The following is a 27,275-nucleotide window of genomic DNA, read 5'->3' on the forward strand; positions in this document are numbered from 1 at the left end:
TCCCTCCTAACATTGCTTAATTGCCTAACATTGCTTAATTGCCCTTAACTGCACTTCAAAACCTTCGAGATCTCCAAAATTGTAATTGAATTGCGTGAGAATGAGGCAATAAATCGATTTCAGGATGTTTTTTCACAAGACACGTGTCCAAATTTTGGGACACCAGTAGGGCTCATGTCCTACGAATAAGACACAAGTCAAACTCATATCAGGCATGTGTCAGGCTTAAATCGTGTCAAACACACAGGATTCGCGACACGTAGGGGGCCAAGGGGGAGGACAGGTTTGGTCACTTAGGTTACAGTGGAGTCAGTCAATCCACTTTATAAATGTAATGCCTAAGTCTAGTACCATTATTAAACTAATTTAATTAATTTAACTAATTTTTAACTCTGAGGGATGTCCTTCCAAACCAAATCTCTAGGTCAAAAGCAAAACTAGTGATGTGGTGATTCTACTTATTTATGTTGATGACATCATCATTACAAGTAGCAATGTAAGAGCAATTACAAAAAGCAAAATCAAAGTTATGTTTAGCTTTTTGCATGACAAATTTAGACCCCCTATAGTATTGTTTAGGTATACAAATTTGGTAAATAAACAGTCATATTTTCATTTCATAAACAAGATATGCCAAAAATTTGGTAACATGTTCAAGATGGCAAATTATAAAATCTCATTTCAACCATGAATAAATGGCGGAAACTTTCAATCAAGACTAATTCAAAGGCAATCAACGAATTGGTCTACAAGCAGCTAGTGGGCAATTTAATTTATCTTATCGCCACTAGATCTGACTTGAGTTGTGCAATCAGCAACATCTCCCAATTTATGCATGCTCCAAACAAAAACATTGGACAACAACAAAGAGGGTGCTACGTTTGTAAAGGAAACATTCGATTTTCACATTCTACAAGGGAAGACAAGAAGCCTTAATTGTGTGGCTATTCAAACTTGGTTTGGACAAGATCCATGGATGACAAAGAGTCTACAATAAGTTACATGTTCAATACCGGCAAGGGACAATTTCTTGGGTTAGTAAAAAACAAGATGCAATGGCACTTCCCTCTATGTAAGAAAAATACAAAGCAACAGCAAAAGGGGCATGTGAAACAATTTGGCTTAAATAAATGCTTGCAGATTTGCAAATCCATCAAGAAAAGCCATAGTACCTTTTTTGATAACCAAGAAATTCTCAAGCTAGAAAAGAATCCCATCTTCCCTAAGAAAATCAAACATATTGATGTGCATTTTTCATTCCATGTAACAAATTGTAGAAGATGCAAAAATTGCACTAAAATATTGCCCAAATCAGGACCACACTGAAGACATTTCGGCAAAATCTCAGGAAGAACATTAGAGTTATTTAACTCATAGCAATCTCGTGTTTTGCAATGGTAGGCAATGGGAACATTGAGGCTCTTCCTTGTACTCGACTCTAGAGCATTCTATTTCATTTTAGCATTGTGACAATCGTCATTAAATCTTTATTATCGTGTTTTTATAGGAGTGGCCTTCACACTACTAGTATGTATCACCACTTTGTACCGAGCAGTCAGAGTGACCTACTTTTTGTCAATTGATGGACATTAATAAACTTATCTCATCATCTAGACTATAGACTTGGGCATATTATAAAGTGACTTGTTGGCATAGTGCAATTCATACTTTAGTGATGGGTTACTGACAATATATTTAGGTCAATTTAGGGTTCATGCACTTATGGGTTACCATTCCTTTACTATAAAAAAGGGTTTGTGTACTTCGGGTTTATATCAGTTATTTCCCATAAATGAATATAAACCCTTAGATGACTTAAATGTATTGTGAGTCATTAATACAAAACTCTAACATGAATTAGACTAGGTCAACAAGTCACATCAATTAAACACAGCAATTCAAATTAAGATTATGGCAAGCAATTTAGGGTTTGGGCTTAAGGCAATTATGGAACCACATATAAATGGAAACCCTCCACCTAGTTGGAATGCTAATATTCAAAGAACAATCCACCTGTGCAACACTGCACTTGACTCATCATCTTTTACCTATGTTATGTAAAAAATAATAATCCATAACTATTAGTTAATTAGGCAAAAACGCATGATCAAAGATCATGCCCATTCACCAAGAGACACCTAGGGTTGTCTTTAAGCCAAGTTCTCTCTCACTGTAAATCATCAAGTTATTAATAAAATATATACATTTTCTGTTTAATGTTGCATTTGTCTGCACCATCTGGTATCAGAGCGAGTCGATTGTTGGCTTCTTGGTTTCGTCCAGTGTCTCTCTACTTCATTCACTGTCTACGGCATCCAATTCAATCTATTGTCGCCCCTCCACCCACGACTGTCCTATCGCACCCTGACTCTCATCCGCTCCATTCGTTGTCAGCACTAATCCACGTCCCACGCCTGTTCCCCCGCTTTCTCTCCACCGTCGAACCCGTACACAGTCGCCATACCCCCACTCTCTCAGTCACACTATGTAAGACGTCCCTACGTAGGCTCCTGTCAGGTTTCTCCTCATCCACCTGTCGCTAACCACTGTGTGATCACCGCTGCAACTTGCCTTCTCCGTTGCCCTCGTTCCGTCCTCGATCAACAATTTTCCCGTCTCCGTCCAAACCGAAATTTCGTGGCACGCAGCTGTTCAAATTGTTCAAATTCGATATTTGATATAACTATAAAAGTTATAATTGCTATAACTATATTATAACTATATAACTATATTAGTATATTATAACTATATATTATATAATTTTAAAAAATAATAATAATAATAATAATTGTTGTTGTTATTATTATTATTATTATTATTATATATATAGATATTATATTTAGAAAAAAATAGGTCAATTTAAAAAGAAAAGAAATAAATTATGTTGGATAAGTATACTCCACCTCTCACCCGCTTAATGGCTTCATCAATGTCAACGGTTGATTTCAATAAAAGATTGTTAAACCTTGAGACTAAGGTGACCGGACAGGGCAACGACATCGACGCACTGCAGGATACAACAAAGAGAATAGAGAGTCAACTCGAGCAGAACAAGAATGAATTTAAAAAGGATCAGGCAGACCTTTCAGCTAAGGTGGATCAAGTGATGGTGATGTTGACTTGTATTTGTAACAACATGAAGATTATGCCCAATCAAATACCCCAGAATAATGAGGCCACTCAACATCTCAATTCTCCAGATTCATCAAAATCGTCAGACTCACATGAGAAACTCGAGTCTCCAAAGACATCTTCCACACTTAATCAAGAAAATAGTAACACGAATGTTCAAAATAGGCAGCTCAGGAATCCATACACCAATATGTCGTTTTCAAATCAACACCCTTTCTTCGCCCCGCTGATAGCTACATATCAACGAAGAGCAAAACTTGAGCTATCCAAATTTGACAGTAACAAAAAATGCAGCGTTGCTTGGTTCAATAAAGTAGAAGAATATTTCAAGATTTACGGTATTGACAATGATGACGAAAAGATCAGGCATGCTTCCATGCAAGTGGAAGACGAAGCATATAATTGATATATGTGGTGTAAAAAGAAGACACTCGCTATCAGTTGGAGGAAATTCAAAAATGAGTCCTTTAAAAGGTGTCAAGGAAGAAGAAGAATTCTCAGCACTCACCAGATTACAACAAAAATGAGATGTGGACGAATACACTTGATAATGGGATTCTTTAGCGATGCGAGTACCTGGATTATCCAAAACCTGTCCCATTCAATCATACACCATGAGACTTAAACCCCATCTCCTACTTGAGCTCGAGCTTCGTGACATCACTTCTATAGAGGTAGCCAGAAATAAGGCAAAAGTTGCTAAAACGAAACACGAAAAAATGCAATGGCCAAAGGTTGAAAGAGTATATTCGAGACGAGGATTTTTCCAAGCCGCAAACACGGATAACACAAAATATGTTCCACCACATTTTTGTGAAGGAGAAAAAACTAACGTGGAAATGCAAAGAATGAAGGAGGGCAAGTGCAAACGTTGTAGCGAAAAATGAATCCTAAACATAGGTGTGCTAAAGGAAAAGAGACTAAGAACATGTATAAATATGAAGCAACTAATGATTTAGACAGTGATGAATCAAACGTAAAATAAATCGAAGATTCCACGAAATTCTCTCCAAAACTAGATGACGAGAGCATTTCGCAAGTATCATTATCTGCTATGACAAGTATATCACAGCCCCAGACATTAAAATTAAAAGGACATATCAAGAAGAACAATGTAATGGTTCAAATCAATACCGATAGCACCCACAATTTTTTGGACTCAACCATGGAAAAGAGACTCAACATTTTCTCATTTACCATGCCCAACATGAAGGTTATGGTAGTTGGCGGTAAGAAAATTGAAAAGGTAGGGGAAATGCCATAGAGTCAAATTGCAGATTCAAGGCTTTAATTTAGAATCTTCGTTCTGCACGGTTCCATTGGGAGGAGTGGATGTGGTCTTAGGTATCTAATGGCTACAAACCCTCGGTACTTACTCTGCCAACCATCAAAAGCAATTTATAAAATTTAAATGGGAAAGGCAAAAATACAGATTTTATGGGTTCCAACCACCTGAGAACCAAATTGTATCATCATCCCAGATGATGAAAATGATTCAGAAGGGAGCACCAGCTTATGTAGTACAGTGTCATCAATTAGAAATGTTAACTTCAAATATGGTCAATGAAGAATCACCAGAAGTCCAAGAGTTGATTCAGAAAAAGTATTCCTAAGACCTTCCGATGAAGATGCCGCCTAAAAGAGAAATCGAGCATACAATAGAAGTCAAAGCAAGATCAAATCCCACCAACATCAAACCATATCATTATCCACATCATCAAAAAACTGAAATTGAGAGATTAGTCCAAGATCTTTTAAAGTGTGGCATCATCTCAAAACATAAAAATATGTATGCTGCTCTAGTTGTATTAGTTCGAAAGAAAGATGGATCGTTCAGATTATGCGTCGATTATAGAGGACTAAACAAAATAACAATTAAAAACAAGTTTCCAATTCCTTTTATTAATGAAATGTTGGATGAAATACATGGCGCTAAATACTTCTCAAAATTGGACCTAAGGTCAGGATATTACCAAATCAGAATAAGATTGGAATATGTAGCAAAAACTACCTTCCAAACACATGAAGGTCATTACGAGTTTAAAGTAATGCCTTTCGGTTTAACCAATGCACCGGCAACACTCCAAGCTACTATGAACGAGCTATTCTGTCCATATCTAAGGAAGTTTGTGTTAGTGTTCTTTGATGACATTTTGATTTACAGTAAAACTTGGAAGGAGCTCCTACAACATTTGGAGAAAGTTCTTACTATCATGGAAGAGCATCAGTTCTATGCCAAGAAGTCCAAATGCACTTTTGGGAAGGAAGAAGAAGAATATCTCAAACATATAATATCCAAGGAAGGAGGTAAGTAGATCCTAACAAGATCAAGGCTATAAGGGGATGGCCCAAACCAGTTAATATCTCCAAGCTAGGAGGATTCTTAGGGTTGATCGGGTATTATCGAAGATTTATTAAAAACTACACCCATATAGCTGCACCCCTATCGAACCTTCTAAAGAACTCATTTCGATGGAATATATTACACAAGAAAGGGAAAGATAACATAATAGTTGATGCCTTGTCGAGGAAAGACGAAGAACCATCATTACTTGTAGTGTCAATGGTTGTTCCCAAATGGCTTAATGGGATTCGAAGTGAATACGCAAAAGATCCAGAAACAAGTTCTATAATCAATAATCATCCTCAGAATTCAAAATTTGAATGGAAAAACGATATTTATGGTACAAGGGAAGAATTTATCTGAATGCATATTCCAAATTTAAAGCCAAGGTTCTCAAAGAGTCGCATGATTCATTATCAGTCAGACATGTAGGATACTTTAAAACCTACTATAATGCACGCCAGTCATTCTTTTGGAAGGGAATGAGCAATGATATTCAAAAATATGTAGCCGAATGCGATAAATGCTAGAGGAATAAAAATGAAAATATTATGACACCCGGACTACTTCATCCCTTAAACATTCCAGATTAGAAATGGGAGGAAATATCAATGGACTTTATTGAAGGTTTACTGGTGTCTGATGGTAAGGATAAAATTCTTGTAGTAGTCCACAAACTCACCAAGTATGCTCACTTTATTGCAATGAGGAAATCAGACTCAGCAAAACAAATCGTTGAGATATTTTGCAAAAAAGTTCACAAATTACATGGACTTCCCAAGGTCATTGTGAGCAATAGAGATGCCAAATTTAAGGGTAATTTTTGGAAGGAATCCTTCAAACATATAGGAACCAACCTCAACATGAGTTCATCTTACCATCCTCAAACGGATGGCCAAACAGAGGTTGTCAATAAATGTTTAGAAGCCTACTTAGGTTGTTACGCCACAATCAAACAAAATAAGTGGGTTTAGTGGTTACATCTCGTTGAATGGTCGTACAATTCCACTTATCACACGTCAACGAAAATGACGTCATTTCAAGCTTTGTACGGTTACGAACCTCTGAAATGGAAGGACTTCGCTATCATCAAGACGAAGCTTCGGGTTGCTAAAAATCAGTTAGAAGAAACCCAAAAAGTCATCCAAACTCTAAAAGGAAATCTAAATAACACAAGGAATCGTATGAAGCAGCGAGCTGGCCGAAATAGAGCCGAGAGAGAATTTGAAGTTGGAGATTGGGTATTTATTAAACTCCAACATTACAAGTAGTTGTCCTTAAAACAAAAGGGAAAAAAAATTGGCACCAAGGTTTTATGGACCCTACCAAATCAACAAAAAAATCAGCCAAGTAGCGTACAGTTTAAGCCTTCCCGATAAAAGTCGTATTCACAACGTTTTCCATGTATCCTGCCTTGAAAGGGAACTTGGTGAACATCAATCAATACAGACAACACTTCCAGATGACGAAGGAAGGATTATTCTAGAGCCAAACGTATCATCTCCAGTAAGGAAAAGAAGCTGCGATCATGAGTAATCAAAGAATACCTGATCAAGTGGAAGGACTTACCAGAAGAAGAAACGTCTTGGGAGACAAGCATTTCGTCAACAATACCCATCGTTGCGTATGCTTTGAGAACAAAGCATCTTTTTGAAGGAGAGGCAATGTTATGTAAAATATAATAATCCATAACTATTAGTTAATTAGGCAAAAGAGCATGATCAAAGATCATGCCCATTCACCAAGACACCTAGGGCTGTATTTAAGCCAAGGTCGCTCTCACTGTAAATCATCAAGTTATTAATAAAATATATACATTTTTTGTCTAGTGCTACATTTGTCTGCACCAACCTACTAGAATTCTAGAAACCACTTTACCTCTACACATTTGGAACCATGACACCTCACCTTGTATCTGCCAAAATTAAACTGCTAAATATAGCCATGCTCAAAAAAGCAATAGCTCCTAAGAAGTAGAAAATGCAGGAACAACTTAAAATGAAGATAACTGTGAGGTGTCCACGGGGTCTTGGATAGACAGTGATCGGGTGTATCGTTAAGGAACTCCTAGATGTTAAGTCCCTAGGTCAATTCCCCACCCTATTCGGATGTTATTCTTGGACATTACCATGATGTAGCCTCACCATTGTCAAACTTCATATTGTTACAAATACAAGTCAATATCACCACCGCTTGATTTACGACCACCTGAGGCTTTGCCCTGGTTAGCGACTGAAATGATATTACAAGCCAATAAATCGAGACTGTAACTGCATATTTGTATATATTAATAAAGACTTGTTTAGTTAACCCACCCACCCCAAAAAATAGGGGAAAAAAGTTAAAACATTACCCAAAACCAGGCAATATCAGCTGCCACACTTAAGCCCGCCCGTGACTCTACAGTGCAGAACATTGGCTTGCAAGCAACCAACTTTACATGTGTCACTAAACATGATGGCACTTGTAGCCAAGTCTCTATTAGGTAGCATATCAAAGAACAGGATGTGTTTTCTCTCTTCTCAAATCATTAAGAATTACCACCCACCCCCAAAAATAGGGGAAAAAGTTAAAACATTACCCAAAACCAGGCAATATCAGCTGCCACACTTAAGCCTGTGACTCTACAGTACAGAACATTGGCTTGCAAGCAACCAGCTTTACATGTGTCGCTGAACATGATGGAGCTTGTAGCCAAGTCTCTATTAGGTAGCATATCAAAGAACAGTATATGTTTTCTCTCTTCTCAAATCATTAAGAATTAGTTATCTAAATTAAAGCCTGCAAAACAACAAAGAAAAATGTAGAAAAATAATATAAATATACGTATATCACCACCTACATACAAATGTCAGACTATAGCAGTGTTCCAATACATCACGGCATCCTTCCCTTAAGAGTGAATTGCAAGTGACAAGTTTCAAGTTACTGGATGCAAGAAAAATGTTTGGACCTGATAACTGATTGGTTGATAGTAGATCCTGTTGGGTAATACTTTATCTCGTGTAACTTAAGAAAAATTATTAAGTTGGACAAATATCACTAGGTCTCAGAATATGCCTCAACACGACATTTTAGAAACATTCTGGTGACTGACAGCAAAAAAAGTATATCAGATATCCAGTATCCACTTACTAGACAATATTCAGAAAATGGTTATAGAAGATGAATGAGAATTATACCTGGTCATATAGTGATCGTTTTTCATCATCTTTCAATACCTGCAAACAAACGTAGCAACTGACTTCCATGAAATCCACTAAAATAGTGAAAAACAAATAGTTCTCCTTTATTCATGTTGAAAAGGAAACATTCTGCTCAAGGCAAGCTTTACCTCATAAGCACGTTGAATATCCTGAAATTTTTTCTCTGCTTCTGGATCACTCTTATTAACATCTGGATGATGTTGTTTTGCAAGCTACACAGGCAGTAAACAACTTAGAGACAACAGATTGTAAATGTACAAAGCTATGCAAAACAATCCAAACATCTATATACTGCTACTGACGTTGCAAACCAAAATCAGGGGTTTGATTCTTAGATGGATCAGTAATAAACCACTACACTATGCATGCCAGTGCTGACAGGTGAGAATTTGAAGATATTCCATGCTTGTATGATATCCAGAAATAGTAACATCAGATAAGATAACTTTATTAATATCCAATGAAATGACCACAAAAGTAGGACAGGGGCACTTGAAAGTCAAAGGATCCAGATATTTCAAAATAGAGATAAATTGTTCTTTGCCCTCAGGTTAAACAAAACATATAAAATCCGAATATCTTTGCCTGTAATGGCCATCCACTACTCACATACCGCATAGTAAGCCTTCTTGATTTCTGATGCACTAGCACTCTTATTTACTCCAAGAATTTCATAGTAGTCCTTAGCAGCCATATAATATGTAGCTACAAAAACATTAGGGAGCTGTTAATCATTTATTTATCCACCAACATCCAAAATCCTACAATTAAAATATACCGAAATGTATACCTGTTGAATGAAATCCCCTGCTTATAAAATCATTTCCAGGCCCTTTACTGCAAAATATATTGCCATGACGAACTGCATGTAGGAATAAGCAAAGACAAGCTATAAAATAAACTGAATTAGGAAAATTTGTGCTGGTCAAAGAAATGCACTTTGAAACTAGTGATTAACAAAGTAAATCATCATATAGCATAAATGACAAACCTAACAAGCACACAGCAAGCCAGAGCCATTATATTTCATTTTAGTGTTCTAGAATCTATACAACAAGCTTCTATCACAGAATATTCATTGGAAAAAAAAATTATGTAAAAGTGGTGATTATGCGGATTTGAATGTACAGTCATAGGCAGTACTTCATTGATATAACTTCCATGAGCACTTGTGGTCAGTTTCTCCCTCTCTACATTCCTTGCTGCATGTCTCCTTTTGTTTCTTCCAGTTACACGTTACCATTCGCTATATTTATTTTTTATCTTTTCTTGATGCATCAATCATGAGACACTATTATTATCACTTTTTGTGCGAGTGTTCCCCTAACCTTCATTTTCCAAGTTCAGTGCTTGGTTCATAGTTTCCTCATAAGATGTTGGGGGAATAACTTTCATCTTATTCTAAAAGTTGGACATTAATCCTTCCAGGAACTAGTGATTTGGAAGAAAATCTATCATTTCCATATGCAATTTATGTATCAGCAATTTATTTAAGTTTCAACTTTGACAATATATAGTCAGACGTTTTGCACCCATTGATGCTTCAGATTGTAGACTTCATCTGCAATTTCAGTATCATGTCAAAACTAATAAATTCTTTTATAAAATTACTTAAAACATTTTTATTTTTGAGAGTAACTTTGGGAGAAATTATCTATAACTATCATGCTCAATGTCTCCTAGCATTGGAAGAAACACCTTCACCCAATAGGACTCTTCACGCCTTGGCCCAATAGCAAACAAAGGGTCTCACAGTTGTTGCAATGCATAAAGGATCTACATCTCAATCCCACTAAAGGAACGCAAATTTTGACTTTCAGCAATGAGTGCCATGTTTAATACTCTAGGAGTATCCATCAGTGTCCTCTCTTTGACTCCTTCCTTGGCCTTCTTGATGACCCCTTCTTGGTCATACACAACCTTTACACCACTTCCTACATGTGGACATGAACTTTGTTTCCTCCTCTCATAGATCTTCCTAATCAAATTGTCTCATCCTTGAGCTCCACATCCCCTTCACAATTTCCCCCAGCATTGCTAGTTCAGACGATGAAATAAATTGCATTGATGTTGAGTTGGCAAATCAATTATTAATTCTAAAGCAATGTATAATTAAAGTATATATATATATATATATATGTGATAAAAAGCAATATGAAATTATGGACTTACAATTAACAACTGATGATTATAAATTCATATACAAATTCAATGTTACAAAAATATATCTAAACAAAGTTGAAATAATTCAAGATTCAATCTCGATGGAAACATTGTGTACTGTTATCTTAAGCATAAGGAAAAAAGATTGAATTTTACTGAAAGAAGAAAGTAACCTTGCAGGAGTTTACATTGTAGTAATACTCAAAAGCTCCCTCATCAAAAGGCCTTAAAGATATCTCAAAGGTGATTCTTCAAAATAATCAAAATACAAAATATGCTATAAAAATAAATAAATAAAAAATTGACAAGGTTGTCAATGATAAAAACAAAGAAATTTCTTGCCTAAAGAATCATAGTCAAAGCTTGGGCTCATAGATTAAGAACAAAAGTAAAAAGAGTCACAACAAGAAATGCTAAAGCAACTTACCAACAAAGAACCAAGACAAATCCATCAGATGTAAAAATCCAAAACTTGGCGAATGGAACTAATACAAATCCAATTGAAATCTTGTCAACCAATAAATTATCAAAGTATCAAAGATGACAGTTTCAAAAACAAGGCACAAGATACAAGGATGCCTTAATGTTAGCCTAATTATAAAAGTCATTGCATCATTCAATGAAGTAATGAAAGATGATATCAATATGAGAAACTAAGTGAAGGACTAATTTTCATTGAATAGAAGCTCATGTGTGGAATCTTATCTTTTCACAAATCATGGAAGTCATTACCACATACTTTTGCAGAAAATCGAATTAGTGTCATCTAACTCTTTCAAAATAATACAATTCTGCTCTATGCTTTGTAACTCATATCGTCTTATATTGTAAACCATTACAGTTTCAAGAATACAGAATCATGAAAAGGCATTACAAACTAGAAGAAAGACAAGATTTCCATAAAATGCTTTAGGGATAAAGCATCTTGAAGGGACATGACTCATCAAACATCATGACTAGTCAATGCTTGTAAGTATACTTTCACATAGTATCGTATCAATCAACTCACAATCTATCTTATTTATATCTATCTTGTTCTAAACGGATTTCAACCTATTTTCTCTCTTATGTTGGACAGTTGGACATTCCTCAGTAAATGAACTTACCACGTACTTTTGCAGAAAATCGAATTAGTGTCATCTAGCTCTTTCAAAATAATACAATTCTGCTCTATGCTTTGCAACTCATATCGTCTTATAGTGTAAACCATTACAGCTTCAAGAATACAGAATCATGAAAAGGCATTACAAACTAGAAGAAAGACAAGATTTCCATAAAATGCTTTAGGGATAAAGCATCTTGAAGGGACATGATTCATCAAATATCACGACTAGTCAATGCTTGTAAGTATACCGTCACATAGTATCGTATCAATCAACTCACAATCTATCTTATTTATATCTTACTTCTTCTAAACGTATTTCAACCTATTTTTTCTCTTATGTTGGACATTCCTTGGTTACATGCTTCAAGTGAGTCACACATAGTATTGTATCAATCAACTCACAATCTATCTTATTTATATCTTACTTGTTCTAAACGGATTTCAACCTATTTTCTCTCTTATGTTGGACATTCCTCGGTAAATGAACAGAAGTAGTAAATAACCAGCATAGATCCATCTTAAGTACGGATCTAACATGAGCCGAGAGGGATCAAATTTCTTCACATGCAAACTTCTTTAGAGTGCAAAATACAATGTGTAATTTTTCATTGTTTAAATTGTATTTTTGAATTTTTGAATGCTATATAGAGTATATATAGGACCAAATAAATATTTTAACCATAAAAACTTATTTTTTCATTATATATACATAATTTTTTAAATGATATATAATATATACATAATTGACATTAAAATATTTTACATAACATGTACAAAGAGACATTTTATCAATGCAAATTAGTCAACATAAATCTTAAATAGTTTATTTAAATCTCCTATTTACACCATATTCATTTTTTATTAGTATTATAAATAACATTATTTTTCTATTTAGACCACGTGTCAACTCGATGGACAGACGGACGGACAAACTTACACATCCCCCTCATACTATGTTCCACTGATTTATGGTAAGTTCCTCAAATTGTAGATGATAGGAACACTCTATTGATAAGTTGTAGGTTTATCTTAGATGCTCTGATTCATTGTTGTTCTAACAATTTATGCTTGAAGAATTATATAGTGTTTGCAGGTTTCCCAGTCCTTGGGCTCCAAGTTCACAACTGTGGGCACAAGCTGACCTTGTTTGGACTTCAAATATTTTTATGGTTTTTCTAACTTCGTTAAGGTTGTAGCTTGCATTTATATCTCAAAAATACATTCAGTGATTATCAAGGGTTTAAAAAAAAAAATCTCCTCTTTTCCCTAGTCGTAGCCCTTGTGGGGCCTACGACAGCCCCTTGGGGGCCTCTTTTCCCTCATGGCAGGCCTATTTGGCCTTTCCCTTAAGCCGTTAGGCCTTCTAGCCCAATGCTAGCCCTATTGGGCCTACTGCTTGCCCTTCTTGGCCCCAGTTTGCCCTCTACCCATATTGGAAATTTCTGACTGAAGATTGGTGGGTTTTGCAGGTGAAATTGGCTCAAAATTTGTGATTTCAGGTTAACACATTGGAAAAAATTTTACAACTTAGGCAAGCACTCTTCAAGGCCTTGGGCCTAGGGTTTGAACTCTAAACCCTCATTTTTCCTCACTGTTTGCTACAGCTCTCTAAATCATTTATAACAGTGATAAAATTCGCGTTTAAATGCCCTAAAAAGCATATCCAAGTAATCCAAACACATTAAGGGTCTCATGGTAAAATTTTGCTAATTGTTTAGCTACTTGTGCATTGTTTCTTGACCATAGATCAACATGTTTGTTGGCTGGAATATCTCTGCATAATCAAATAAATCAGATGATATAACTTGGAAAGAACACATTAAGAGGCATAAAATTGATTGGTGTGATATTTAGCACATTGTCCTAACATCTAAGTACCTTGGGCATCAATTTTTTGGCATAAATCTCCAAGTTGTAGTGACTGATATCTCTGCATAAAAGTGTGATCAGATCTGATATTTTTTTAATATTACATTTTAAGATGGCTAAAAACTCATAATTTCATATATGCAAACTCGTTCTAGCACTTGGCAATTGTTGGGCACAATTTGGCACACACTCTCACATTGATTGCTCACTGTTTGCATGATTTTCTCACTGCTGTAATAAGTGGTTTCAGATCTGATATATCTCTGAACAAATCATCATAAGAGGATTAGTTAGCTTGTATTTTCACTTGGCAAGTTTCCTAGCATTTCATTGGTCATAATTGGTTTCACATGCTTGCTAATTTCTTGATCTAGAGTGATTTACTTGCTGCTGTCCTAAGAGTTTAATAATTGCTTATAAGATATAAGATCTCTCTTTGCTCTATACTTGCTCTTGTTTCATGGTTTTGTTGTTGTGAGTTGATTCATAACTTTCAAGTTCACACCTAATTAACACTCACTAGAACACTCTTATCTTAAAATCTCTTCGTATTGAATATCTTAACTCTCTTTGGGCATATTGGTATCTTGTGATCCTTAAGTCATATTGCTTCTTGATATAAATTGGCATTTGAATTGTGCTCCATAAGCATTGAGGTAGCTATTTCCTTCTTGAGTATCTTGCACTCTAATTGGCATTATTGTTGAATAATGCTAAGAAATTGTTGGATAATTACTCTAAGTTAATAGGCTTTGATAATTTTATTGTCTATCTTAAGCATTGGCATCTTATCTTCTATTATAAGTAAGCTTATCTCAATATTGGCATAGGATCATCATTGGCATTTACCCTAATATCTTTGGTTAAGTATCTTTTGGACTGTTTGACATTGGCACTTAATAATTGGCACACTCTTGGTAATAAGTTTGTCTTTCCATTTATTTGATAAGTACTCTTGTCATTGAAGATTAATCATAACCTTAAGTACTTAAACACTAAGCCAATCTTAAAATAAGAACTCACTCATATCCTTTGCATAAGCATTATGGGCCTAGTTGCATTAATAATTTACCTCCAAGCATAAGCTTGGTTGATGCACTTATACGGCCACCCTTCTCACCTAGCTTCAGGGGTTCAGCACATTTCTATTGCTTAACACGGTGACCTTGCAGTCGTCAGAGCCACAGTCTTTGCAGTGCCGGAAGCACCGGGTGTTTGGAACACGGGAGGTGGTATCGTTAATCAAGCTTCTGCTTGCTTCCTGTTGGATTCCTTCCATCCCACAACCTACTCTAAACAGTTAAGGGAAGGTCATACTTAGATTAGGCATATAACTTAAAATTAACCAAGATCCTTGCATCACACTTAAATCTTATGATTTGCATAGCATATAGGATAGTTAATCATCTAAGCAGCAGTTGTCCATCTGATTACTTGGTCTTAATTTAATTAAGCGAGAGTTTTGACTCCTTAAGGCATTGATCTCATATTTGAATCTAATCTAATCCTTAGGATCTTGCTAAATTTAATCAAGCAGCTAGGCCACTTAACTGTGTCTCCCGAACTTGTTGGATATCAACTTGTCTTTCGCCTTCACATTTCCATAGGGACTAACCCCCATAGCATGTTGTTGGGAGATAGCTAGAACGGAGAGGTCGGGGATCAGAGTGATAGCCCCCAACCTACGTCTTTGTCGCAGTGCTTATACAATTTGAGCGACAACAGGACACAAGTAGAACTTCTCCATTAGAAATTTGAAAGATCAAGAATGTCTTACACTAGTACATTGTCATGTCCCTTCCTAAATTATTATGGAACAGTATTAATTTCTACATGTTGCCCCCAATATTGGAGGTGATGGGGGCCCGTTCGATTTTATTAGGAGGCTAGACTTAGTAGAAGTTAATTCAATGTGGTTAAGTATACGTAGGGGCCACCCATACTAGGGGAATACGCATTCCCTAGTTCGATTTGCATGGAGGGGAAATCAATGGTTATGTGTGGGACCCACGATGGAGGGAAAATGGAGGGAAAAGTGCTCCACGAAATATATATAAGGAAGGCAACTCTCCTCATTTGGACATCTTATCTTTTGACATATTGAACTCAATCTTAGTTGCTCGAGCTGCTTAGTCAGGTTACTGTGTTGTTTAGCACACGAGTAACTCCGAGTAGAGATCTCAACCCTTGCTTCGGTGGACTTCGAGTGCCAGCCCTAGAAGGGAGTTCTTCTTCATCTCAGTTCATAGCAGCAGTAGGGAGACTGGTCAGGTTACTGTGTTGTTTAGCACACAAGTAACTCCGAGCAGAGATCTCAACCCTTGCTTTGGTGGACTTCGAGTGCCAGCCCTAGAAGGGAGTTCTTATTCATCTCAGTTCATAGCAGCAACAGGGAGACGGGTTACAGCAGTTGTAAGCCGAGTACCAGCAGCAGGGAGACGGGTTACAGCAGTTGTAAGCCGAGTACCAGCAGCAGGGGGAGTAACAACATTGCAGGGATTGCGCAGTCACAGCATGAGGCACTCCGGGAAGTTGGGGAGACAGGAGCATCCTTCATCAGTTTCAGGAGTATAGAGGGTAACTATAGACAAGAGGGCCATCCTACACGCAACTCTTATTTCATCACAAGCGGGACTGCGTCATCTCCTCCATGACTGCACAGTCATTGGAGCGAGACTCTTTGGGGCAGTACCATCTGGGGGAGTTTGGAGATGGGAGGTTGGGAGATCATGTGGAGAGCCATTTGAGGAAGACTGTTGGAATTGGGAGAGCAGAGATTGACAGGATCAGTCACAACAACAATATTTGAAATTAGAGGAGGGCCAATCTGTGAAGGGTCATTTTTTGAAAGTTGCAACGAGAGGAGCTAAGGGGAATTTGTGACAAAATTTTGAGGTCAACATTTGGTCGATTCCTTCGTGGGTTATTTTGGGTATTTGGTGGAGAGGTCGGGGTTAATTTCCCGTAATTTTCTGAGCACCAGAGGTGCAGCACAGTTTCACAAGGGCAGCGCAGGACATCATTGCAGCAATTATTTGTGCCATCTAGGTTTGACATATTACCACCTGGTCTTGATCACGCTTGCCATTGAGGCAAGCCCAAGTGCACCACTTCCACATTATTGTACTTTCCTCCCAGATTATAATAAAATGGCTCAGTTGTTGGTTATTCTTGGACTTTTTATGGGTGTGCATTAAATGTTTCAATTTTATGGTGTTGTTTTATTGTTTTCTTTGCATAGCACCATTTTTCCTAGTTTGGAACACTACAAAGGTATCAGAGCATGATCTTGGTCCAGTTGTGGGAAATTAGCCAGAAGATCATGGAAGCTTTGGGTATGAGTGCACAGTGACGGGTGAAACTAGAGACAAACCCATGGCTCAAGGGAAATCTAGTATGCAGAAATTCTAGGGTACAATTCATTGGGACAATGAGAGGTTTGCCCAGTTGAGGAAGGTGATACACCAAACCCATCCTCACCCCTACAACAGAGACGTTAGAGGTGAGCAAGCTGTGGGGGTGCATCCATCTACATCAAGTGGGGAAAGCCAACCAGATTAGGGCACCAGATCTCCCCAAAAGGAGAGGGCAGGACAGAGATGGTTAGAGGGTGAGACCAGGGAGCGCTTTTGTTGGTGGAGACCTGGCTTTAGATATCATGAGCCTGCAGAGGAGGTTGAGCATGATGTTGAGAGCCCATAAGATGGTGAGGGGAACATCAATATACCCAGTGTGGCATAGGAGTCACCTTTATTAGAGACCTCTTTGATAGCCCCAGTTGACACCTTGGTGGAGAAGATAAAACCTACACACATAGAGCCACCCATGGACGAGATGCCAACAGTTGTTGAGGTATCTGGAGTTGTGACCGAGTTTACAAGTGATAGATGCCCACGACAATTCCACCAGTTTCAAGCCGACCTTCTAGCATTAAAAAGGAAGGTCACATTAGTGCAGCAGGACGAGGAGCTGGAGGGCATGAGAGTGGTTTGTGCTGAGTCCACGGTCAAATTAACTCACGTTGGGGAGCAGTTGGATTCCCTACTGGTGCAGCTAGAGTGCACGTTGTAGCATGAGAGCATCCCTCTTCGGGCATACATAGACGAGGCTAGCAGCACTATTAGGTTACATTGGCCCATTGGACAGGGAGAGACAGAGCTACCTAGTCAGATTTTATGTATTAACCAGGATAGAGAGATGAGACGGCCTGAGTTACACAGTGTGCAGCACCCGCATGCTAGGGTTGTTCTATGTGCAGGAGTTAATGCATTCAATCCCTCTCTTGGGGTTGGGTGGCGAGAGATTTTGAGTTGGTACCTAGTGGAGTGGGCTACGGAGATGATAGTGGACCAAGGTGGAGCTCAGCAAGAGTTTCCAGGCACTGGGGATGCTGGAAGCCCCGACTGGCATTGGGATCTGAGAGGGACCACCTATCATTTCCCAGGTATATCGATTGACTATGACCTAGAGGGTATAGTTGACCTAGCAGTCGAGCATGCACCTCCCCTAGGAGAGTTTCGGTCAGCACCAGTGGCCAACTAGTTTATGGACAGGCTTCTTGGGTTGACTCGGTACGACGTTTGTACAGAGGATCACAAGGTGATCAGCACACTCTCGCAGGAGTTTGTCGGAGGAGGTGGCATTGGCAGGCCACCAGATGGTGCCTTATATGGAGCTAGGGACTCTTCACTTTTGTGTGGGGCACAGAGGATGCAGAGAAGCAGAGCAGTGGTGGCATCACCACTGACACATAGAGAGAGTCACTTCTCGAATCCCTCAAGGGGGAATTGGAGGGAAGATCGGTTCATCGGCGAGGATAGTGATGCGATGGTAGAGTTGATGATACTAATCGGGTGTGGTCTAACACGTAGAGACACAGCTCTAGGCCATCACATCCAGGGATGTGTGGGAACATCTAGCGTTGAGCAGTGGTCCACAGGTGGGCATGGAAATGCATGGTGGTGTCATGTAGTGTGTTGGACTGCATTGTGGAGTGGGAGTGCCTCACATCGCATTGAGTACATGCGGGGAGTGACAGATGCAGTGACACAAATGGAAAGCAGGACGGTATGGGGTGGCATAGTTGTAGCCAAGGGTATCCATCAATGTACAGGGGTAGGTCGCGATGTATAGTGGCATGTCCAAGAGTACTGCGATGATTGGTGGTATGCAGAGGCGTATGGTGTTGCACGGCGAGGTCTTGGAGTGTTGCCTATAAGGACACCCACGAACAGAGATATCGGGCATACCTTTGGGTGTAGTTCACCCAGGATCGATGGGGACACAAATGAGCGATACTTGATGGTATCCGCGGGGACTCACACACCTGAGCCTCTTCTACACCACTTACAGGAACGGGCGATCTAGTTGTTGTCCATTGACACTTTGGGCATTAGTAGTAGGGGACAGGGAGCGCACCCAAGATATTTGGATGACACTTGATGCAATGGAGGGGATACTTCTCAGCGGGGGCATCGAGTCGGTGCGTGAGTTGACAGCCACAGGTCGAGGGATGAGTTGATCACCGATAGGGATGGCATATCATTCATCACCGACCCTATGCCTGGGGAGCTGGTCACAGGGGAGACATGTGTCACTCTTTCCACAGGGTTGAGACAATTGTCCTATATGTATCTGAGTTCCAGATATTGTATCAACAAATTCTCCAAGAGGCGGGTAGTCGAACTAGAGGCGATGGTTGGCAAGAGCAGGATGGATCTGCATACACTCAGGGGGTAGGTATTTGGCACACGTGGTTTCCAATGGTCATCAGAACTACATAGTGGCAAGCACAGGACAGTTTAGCATGCCTTAGATTAGGTCATGATGTATTGAGCCTATATATGGGTTGCATGCAGGGACTAGAGATGAGGACCAGAGGGATTCCATCGGTTGACAGGGCTATGCCACAGCAAGTCTCGCTATGGGATGCACGGATTCAGTTGATCGATAGATCACTCATGATGAGCAAATTGTGGCAAAGAGTAATATAGTTCGCACTTGGGATGACACATGGGGGTTCACAGAGGGTTTCATCATATGGGGTGGCAAACATTCTTTATTGCTACACAGGTTTGGAGTTAGATTTGGACGAGTAGGCCTTGGCGCCATGGAGATGCCTAGGCACGATGTGTCTCGCCTCTTTCAGTATTCCACCATTGAGTTCCAGGAGAGAAGGATACTGACTGCGCACGATGGGGAGTATGACATAGTCAGAGTAGCGCAGCGTCAGCATGGTGGCACCACTCTGGGACTAGCAAGGAACTGGGGCATCAGCTCTTCACAGCTCAATAACCTTTAGGGATGCGCCAGCTACTGCAAGGGGAGATCATACATATCTTCCATTGGGCTTTAGCAAGTCATTGATGGAGCAGGGGACTTCTAGTACTTGCACCAGGCAGGATAGTGAGTGGAGCGAGGGGAGCTTCATGTTGGACAGAATGGCATGGGATCCTGGTATTGAAATATTCTTTCATATCAGGACGGTGCTGAGGTCAGGGACTATTTAGTGGCACATCTAAGACTCTGGCACATGTTGCAATGACAATGGGGAGCAACAATTAGAGAGGATGCTCGTTCAGTGATTGCTTGAGGCAAGCGATTTTTGGTGCATTGGAGGAGCTTGCCAGTTGAGAATGTTACTTGGGAGGGCAAGCACATACTTGAGCGTCCAGCACTAAAGTTGCTTGGGGACAAGCAACATTTGGGAGGGGAGGACTATCATGTCCCTTCCTAAATTATTTTGGAACAGTATTAATTTCTACAATTTGGGGACAATTTTGGAGGTGTTGGGGACCCATTCGATTTTATTAGGAGGCTAGTCTTAGTAGAAGTTAATTCGATGTGGTTAAGTATACATGGGGGCCACCCATACTAGGGGAATATGCATTCCCTAGTTCGATTTGCATGGAGGGGAAATCGATGGTTATGTGAGGGCCCACGATGAAGCGAAAATGCAGGAAATGGTGTTCCACGAAATCTATATAAGGAAGGCAACTCTCCTTATTTGGACATCTTATCTTTTGACATATCGAACTCAATCTTAGTTGCTCGAGCTGCTTAGCTGGGTTACTATGTTGTTTAGCACACGAGTGTCTCCGAGCGGAGATCTCAACCCTTGGTTCGGTAGACTTCAAGTGCCAACCCTAGAAGAGAGTTCTTCATCTCAGTTCGTTCATAGCAGCAATAGGAAGACGAGTTACAGTAGCTGTAAGCCGAGGACCAACAGCAGGGGGAGTAACAACGGCACAGGGATTGTGCAGTCACAGCATGAGGCACTCCAAGAAGTTGGGGAGACAGGAGCATCCTTCATCATTTTCAAGAGTATAGATGGCAACTACAGACAAGAGGGCCATCCTACACGCAACTCTCATTTCATCACACGCAAGACTTTGTCATCTCATCCATGACTGCACAATCATTGAAGTGAGACTCTTTGGGGCAACACCATCCGGGGAAGTTTTGGAGCTGGGAGGTTGGGAGATCATTTGGAGGGCCATTTGAGGAGGATTGTTGGAGTTGGGAGAGCAAAGATTGACAGGATTAGTCACAGCAATAGAATTCGAAATCGAACAAGGGCCAAGCTATGAAGGGTTAATTTTTGAAGGTTGGAACCAAGGGAAACCCTTTCTGGGTTTTTTTGGGCTTTGGGCAAGGATACACTCATAATTTTATAGAATTTTTTGGGCCAATCTAAGGGGTCAAACAAGGGTCCCAATTCAGCCAATAGCAAGAGGAGCCAAGGGGAATTTGGGCCAAAATTCGGAGGTCAACATTTGGCCAATTCCTTCGTGGGTTATTCTGGGTATTTGGTGCAAAGCCCAGGGTTAATTTCCCGTAATTTTCTAAGCACCAGAGGTGGGGTTTCCAGCAGCATCTTTACAGCAGATAGCACAATTTCACAAGGGCAACGCAGGGTATCATTGCAACAGTGATTTGTGCCATCTAGGCTTGATCACGCTTGCCATTGAGGCAAGCCTAGGTGCACCACTTCCACATTATTGTACTTTTCTCCCATATTATAATAAAATGGCTCAGTTGTTGGTTATTCCTGGACTTTTTGTGGGTGCGCATTGAATGTTTCAGTTTTATGGTGTTGTTTTTATTGTTTGCTTTGCATAGCACTATTTTTCCTAGTTTGGAACGCTACAAAGTCAAATTTATGTTGTCTCATAGAGACTGTCTTTTGGAAAGGCAGGGTTTTGACCTTTATTAATGTACTCCATGAAAACATGGGTATTATTTCTACAAAAAAATAGTCAAGTGCATTTACACACTTTTTCAGTTTAAGAAAATGGTTTAAAAATGAACATTCCACCAAGTTTTTGGGACACGGGAGCAGGGAATCCCACATGGGGGACATGTGGAGACACCTCCCAAATTTTAGGGAAATTACCTAAGAAACTGAATTCATCCTCCCCCGCCCCTCATGTCCTGAATCCCACAAATCGGACACGATTCTCTTGGACACGTGTCTAATTCTTGTTTCCAGCATGTTCTAAAGCATGTCCAACATGTCCTGGGGTGTGTCCAACGTGTCTTGGAGTACACACATCTATCATCGTTGAAGACTACAGATACATGGTTTGCCTCTTCATTCATCATGTTGAAGAGGTTAAGGGAGGTCAAGACTGCTCTTGGGGCCATGGGTGGTTATTTCAGAGTTTTGGTCTTTTCAGAGAAAGACAAATCAAGGAGGCCTCAAAAAGAGTGAAGGACATAGTGTTAGAGATTCTTGGTGGGAGAGGGTAGATATCACTATTAAGATCATGGACCCTATCATTATTTTGCTATGATGGACCCTATCATGGATAAGTTTTATGAGGGTCTATAACGAACGGGTATTCCCCCTTTAAGGGTTGAATTATTCTAAAATCTTATATAAAAAATATCAAAAATCCCCTCATAAGTCAATTAATTAATTTTTTACATAAGCCAGAAAATTATTTAATTTAGAGTCAAAATTTAAATGTTAGAGAAATTAATTTCTCCAAGATTTTGGAGCTCTAGAAGAAGTCAAATTTTGAAGGTCTCCCACCAATGGAATATTGGAAAGTTCAAGAAAATTTGGACCCTTGGACTTTGGTGGATGAGTCAAAGTCAAATTTTTTAGGAAATAAACTCAAAATAATTATTTTTGAGCTAATAAAAAATGGTTTTGATGAGAAATTCGAAAGCTCCTCAAAAATAATTATTTTGACGGCAGAGATTAAAATATTATCAAATATTTATCGACATTCTAGATTATTTTGACAGGGATCAAGCCAACTAGCCGTTATTTTCCACATGGAGGAATTTCTCTATAAATAGAGGATATTTTGCCTCTATGGAGGACATGGATCTTGAGCTCTGGTTTGACGTTACTTTGTAAATGTTGGTGTAAAGCCATTGTCCCGCTAGGAACGTTTTGATCATCATAATAAAGACTTTGGGGTGCAGTTCATGGTGTCTTTGACTCGTTGATTTGTGGTATGTGTTGGGTATATGCATTCCTATATTGTGCTTCAAATATTAATTAGATTGTTATTTCATTGTAAATGATAGGAACATTCCATTGGTAAGTTTCAAGCTTATCTTAGGTGATCATTGCATGTTTTAACGATTTCTTCTTGCGAAAATATATAGAGTTTGCAAGTTGCAAAGCCCTTGGGTTCCAAGTTCACAAACTATGGGCACAAGCTAACTATGTTTGGATTTTGAATATTTATGTGATTTTCTAATTTTGCTAGGCTGGGGTTTGACATTTAATTTTCGAAATACATCTAGCCTTTGTCAAGGTCTATAAAAATTCTATTCTTCAAAATATTTCTAAGCATTGTACATTTGTATTTTGCTTCAAGGTTCCAAAGCCATATATTTGAGTCTGTGCAAAATATATAGAGTTTGCAGGTTCCAAAGCCCTTGGTTTCCAACTTCACAAACTGTGGGCACAGGCTGACTATGTTTTGATTTTGAATATTTTATGTGATTTTCTAACTTCGCTAAGGCTCTGGTTTGACATTTAATTTTCGAAATACATCTAGCCATTGTCAAGGTTTATAAAAATTCTATTCTTCAAAATCTTTGTAAGCATTGTACATTTGTATATTTTGTAAATATATTTTGTATAATAAATTTTTGTAAATAATTTTATTTTCCAACCCTTGTTTTGAAGCTAGGGTTTGGGGTTTTGGGATTTATTTTTCAATTTTGTATATATTGGAGTTTTGGGTACCTATAAATTCATTTGTGCACGTGAGATCCAAAGAAGCTTGTTGGGTTAGAGCTAAATCTAGGCCCTTGAGGGTAAGATCTAGACTCTAAAAATTTTGCAAGACCAGCAATTGAAAAATTTTGCAGTGAAATTGAAAATTTGAAGCAAATTCAAATTTTGGGTGAGGGTTTCAAATTTTTCAAGCCTCCTAGGGCCAACGTTCTCCTCCCAGCCTAGCCATAGGACAATTTTGGCCTCCCCTCCCTTGCCATGGGCCCTGTTACTACTCAAACTAGCAGGGGTCCTATAGGGCAACTACTAGGTCAAGGGCAACAATTGAGCGATAGCCCACTGTCACCTCAGCTAAGGCTCCCTACTCTTTATGGACTTTCATCAATGGGAGGATACCCGATATAATAAGGATCCCACAGATGAATGGATCAATGATAGGATGAAAGGGGATCCTAGAAGCCTATTCACAAGAGAGGCTCAAATATATGGCTTGCTTGCCTGGAAAGCAAGATGAAAGGCTCTCTAGGAAGGGTTTAGGAGGATTCCAAGGGCTAGGGTTCGAGTATATGACTTGTCAAGGAGGTTCCTAGATTCTAAAATCTTCGTGGAGATTTGGTTTCCAAGTGGTCTTTATGAAATTGGCTTCAATGAGTTGCGAGACCACACGGGACCAAGTGGACCCAAAATTAGGTCAAAGGAATGGAATTGATCAACCAAGGATGTGCTTGATCTAAATAAGGGGGAAAAAGGGATCAAAGGATAAATTTTCTCTAAATTTGATGCAATAAACCCAATGAGGTCACTAACCAAGGGAAACCTAGGGCAAGAAACGATACTTGAGCTAGGGCTTGCAATATCTTAAGATCCCACTATCAGATTAGCTTCAAATTTGGAGGGCCTCTAGAGCAAAATCCAACACAATTGTGGACCAAAAATCGAAGTTTTTAGATCGCTAGATTGTGAGATAAGTGATGCCCTGGATGACCTATGTAAGCTAGGCCTAGAAATAAAGGGAGAAGGTGAGAAAAATATGCTTTAAGGTGATCACCTATGGAAGACCAGTGCCAATTCCTTTGGGAGAAATGGAATCAAGAAGATTCCAATCATTAGGATGGTTTCATTCAGTCAAGGAGGCCTCTAGAACAATTTTGTATGACAATTAGGGCATGAGGAAAATTGTTTCAAGGTCTTTATACATCAATGTGTAATATGTGATGACTTATCAAGATAAATTTCAATGAAATATCTCTAGGAACATTCACTTATTCAAACAAGGCCTAGTATAGTGAAATATCAGCATCATTTATGTGCATAGAAAAGATTGACAAAATAGCAAAAGAGCACTTACATGTGAGAACAAGTATATCTAATCATCATCATATGCCAATATAGAAGCTCCAAGAAAAAAATGAAGATATCCAAACATCAAAATTCATCCATCCATCCAATTTTGTCCTCCAAAAAGAATAGCGAAAATCTCTTAAGAGAGAATGGTCAATCCAAGTGATGACGATCCAAATGATTCATCTCACTTCTATTTATACATTTCATATTGAATTCGATTTAGTTAATTAGGCCCAACTTAGCCCCTAGAATAAAATAATGTGCATAATAACAACAACTTTTGGTGACAAGCCCACCAAATAGCTCAATAATACATGAGTAAGCCTCTCAAGAGGGTCGAATGATCAACTGAGTGAGTCGTTGGGCCTTTGAGGAGGCCTAATGAAGTCCAAAGGGTGCCATAATGTAGGAATGGACTCCCATCATAGTGGACAAGGGGGTGGCCCCTTATTCTCCAAGCAAAAACCTGTGGTGCTCCCAAGTGGGTGTGGGGGCACAAGGTCACCATCATGGGTCTCCAAATGGATCGAAAATGCCTGTAGACCATCTGTAAGGGATGGAATGATGACATAATCCCTGCCTCTGCAACGGAGAACAATCCCTTGGACCCTGGAACATCTTCCAAGTGTATGGTGCATCTGTGGAGCTAGCTAATCATGGTGAACCAGGGGCATCATCCTCATCCAAAAGGTGGAATTGGAGCAATCAACGAACACTGTTGGTGATCCATGAAGTCGTCTCAGCTATGGTGGAGGCCAATGGCTCTCAACGCTCACCCTAAAAGTGCCAATATGGCACTCTGGAGGGCTAGGACCAAGCCCTAAATGAAGACCCACCTGCAATCCTGCATAAGATCCATTGCAACCCCTAACCCTCCAATACAACAAATCATTAGAGTAATCAAGCAATAATGCTTACAAGTCACGGGATCAATGGGGCACTTTATGGTGGCATGCCCTTCCATAGCGAGCTTTGGCAAGTATAAGTGCCTCCAAGCTCAAAAAAGGGGGTTAACCAAGGACCCTATTAGGTGTTTTCAACCTCTAAAGGGGGTGACATATCCATAGTACATCCTTTAAGAGGCAAGTTGCAAATGATATAATGATGGAACGGAGTGGGGATCATGGGAATCATCCAGACCACATGTCAAGGTATATAGGGTAGCTATAACAAGGGAAGCCCACACCCGGGTATATGAGTGTAGGAGGGAGCAAATCGTGGTACATGAGTTACCCCCGCCTTTATTTTTCCACCCTTCTTCATACACCTTTTGCCTTTGATTGATTTTTCTTCATAATTGCTCGGGGCTCCAGGGTATGGAGAGCATGATGTGTAATATGTAGCAGTGGATACCCCTTTAAGGTGGGGCGGTTCATTGCCCACCAAGGGGTTAAGACAATCATGGGTTCTTTAATGATAGAAGGGGCTCATCTAAGGCATGTTACCACTCAAGCCAGCAGGGGAACTAAAGGGGTTCCTACGAGGGCAATTGTTAGGTTAAGGGCAACGGTGGAGGCTTAGCCCACTGTCACGACAGTTAAGTCCCCCTGCTCTTTACGGACTTTCACTGATGGGAGGAGTCCCGATAGTGTAGGGATCACTTGTAAAGTATATGTCAATGAATAGGTGAGAAGTGACCCTGAAAACCCTTGGATGGAGTGAAGAATGGAACTTGCTTGCTCTTTAAGCAAGGGACTTGGTCCACAAGGGATAAAGGGTGAGGATTGGAGGGTTGAGGGAGAAAGGATAGGCTTATAAACAAGGTTCTCAATCCCTACAATCCTTGGGAAACTTGGATTCCCAAATGGTCCTTGACAAATAATTTTTATTGAGAAGTGGGACCACACGGGGCCAAATCGACCTAGCCCAAGTTCGAGGATGGAATGCAGCAACCAATGATATTCCTTT

The 27,275-nt window shown here is 39.3% G+C and overlaps 1 protein-coding gene across 6 annotated transcripts in view; it reads right to left on the reverse strand.

Moving 5' to 3' along the window:
• The window catches only part of LOC149222233 (chaperone protein dnaJ GFA2, mitochondrial-like), a 235,275-nt gene that overhangs the window by 176,456 nt on the left and 31,544 nt on the right, over positions 1–27,275 (reverse strand). For 5 of the 6 annotated variants that reach the window (XR_016249417.1, XM_089385325.1, XM_089385321.1 and 2 more), the window contains exons 5-8: positions 9,473–9,571; positions 9,296–9,387; positions 8,811–8,894; positions 8,659–8,697 (exon numbers count right to left, since the gene is read on the reverse strand). Coding sequence is in view for 5 of the 6 variants with exons in the window: in XM_089385325.1 (XP_089241451.1) it covers positions 8,659–8,697; positions 8,811–8,894; positions 9,296–9,387; positions 9,473–9,571 (314 nt within the window). In the remaining variant the exon portion in view is untranslated. The remainder of the gene's footprint in view (positions 1–8,658; positions 8,698–8,810; positions 8,895–9,295; positions 9,388–9,472; positions 9,572–27,275) is intronic. The other variant, XM_089385323.1, reaches the window with a different exon arrangement.

This window comes from Pinus tabuliformis, chromosome Q, assembly GCF_031772625.1.
Source record: "Pinus tabuliformis cultivar Carrire ecotype Pingquan chromosome Q, CPIR1, whole genome shotgun sequence".
Lineage (NCBI taxonomy): Eukaryota > Viridiplantae > Streptophyta > Pinopsida > Pinales > Pinaceae > Pinus > Pinus tabuliformis.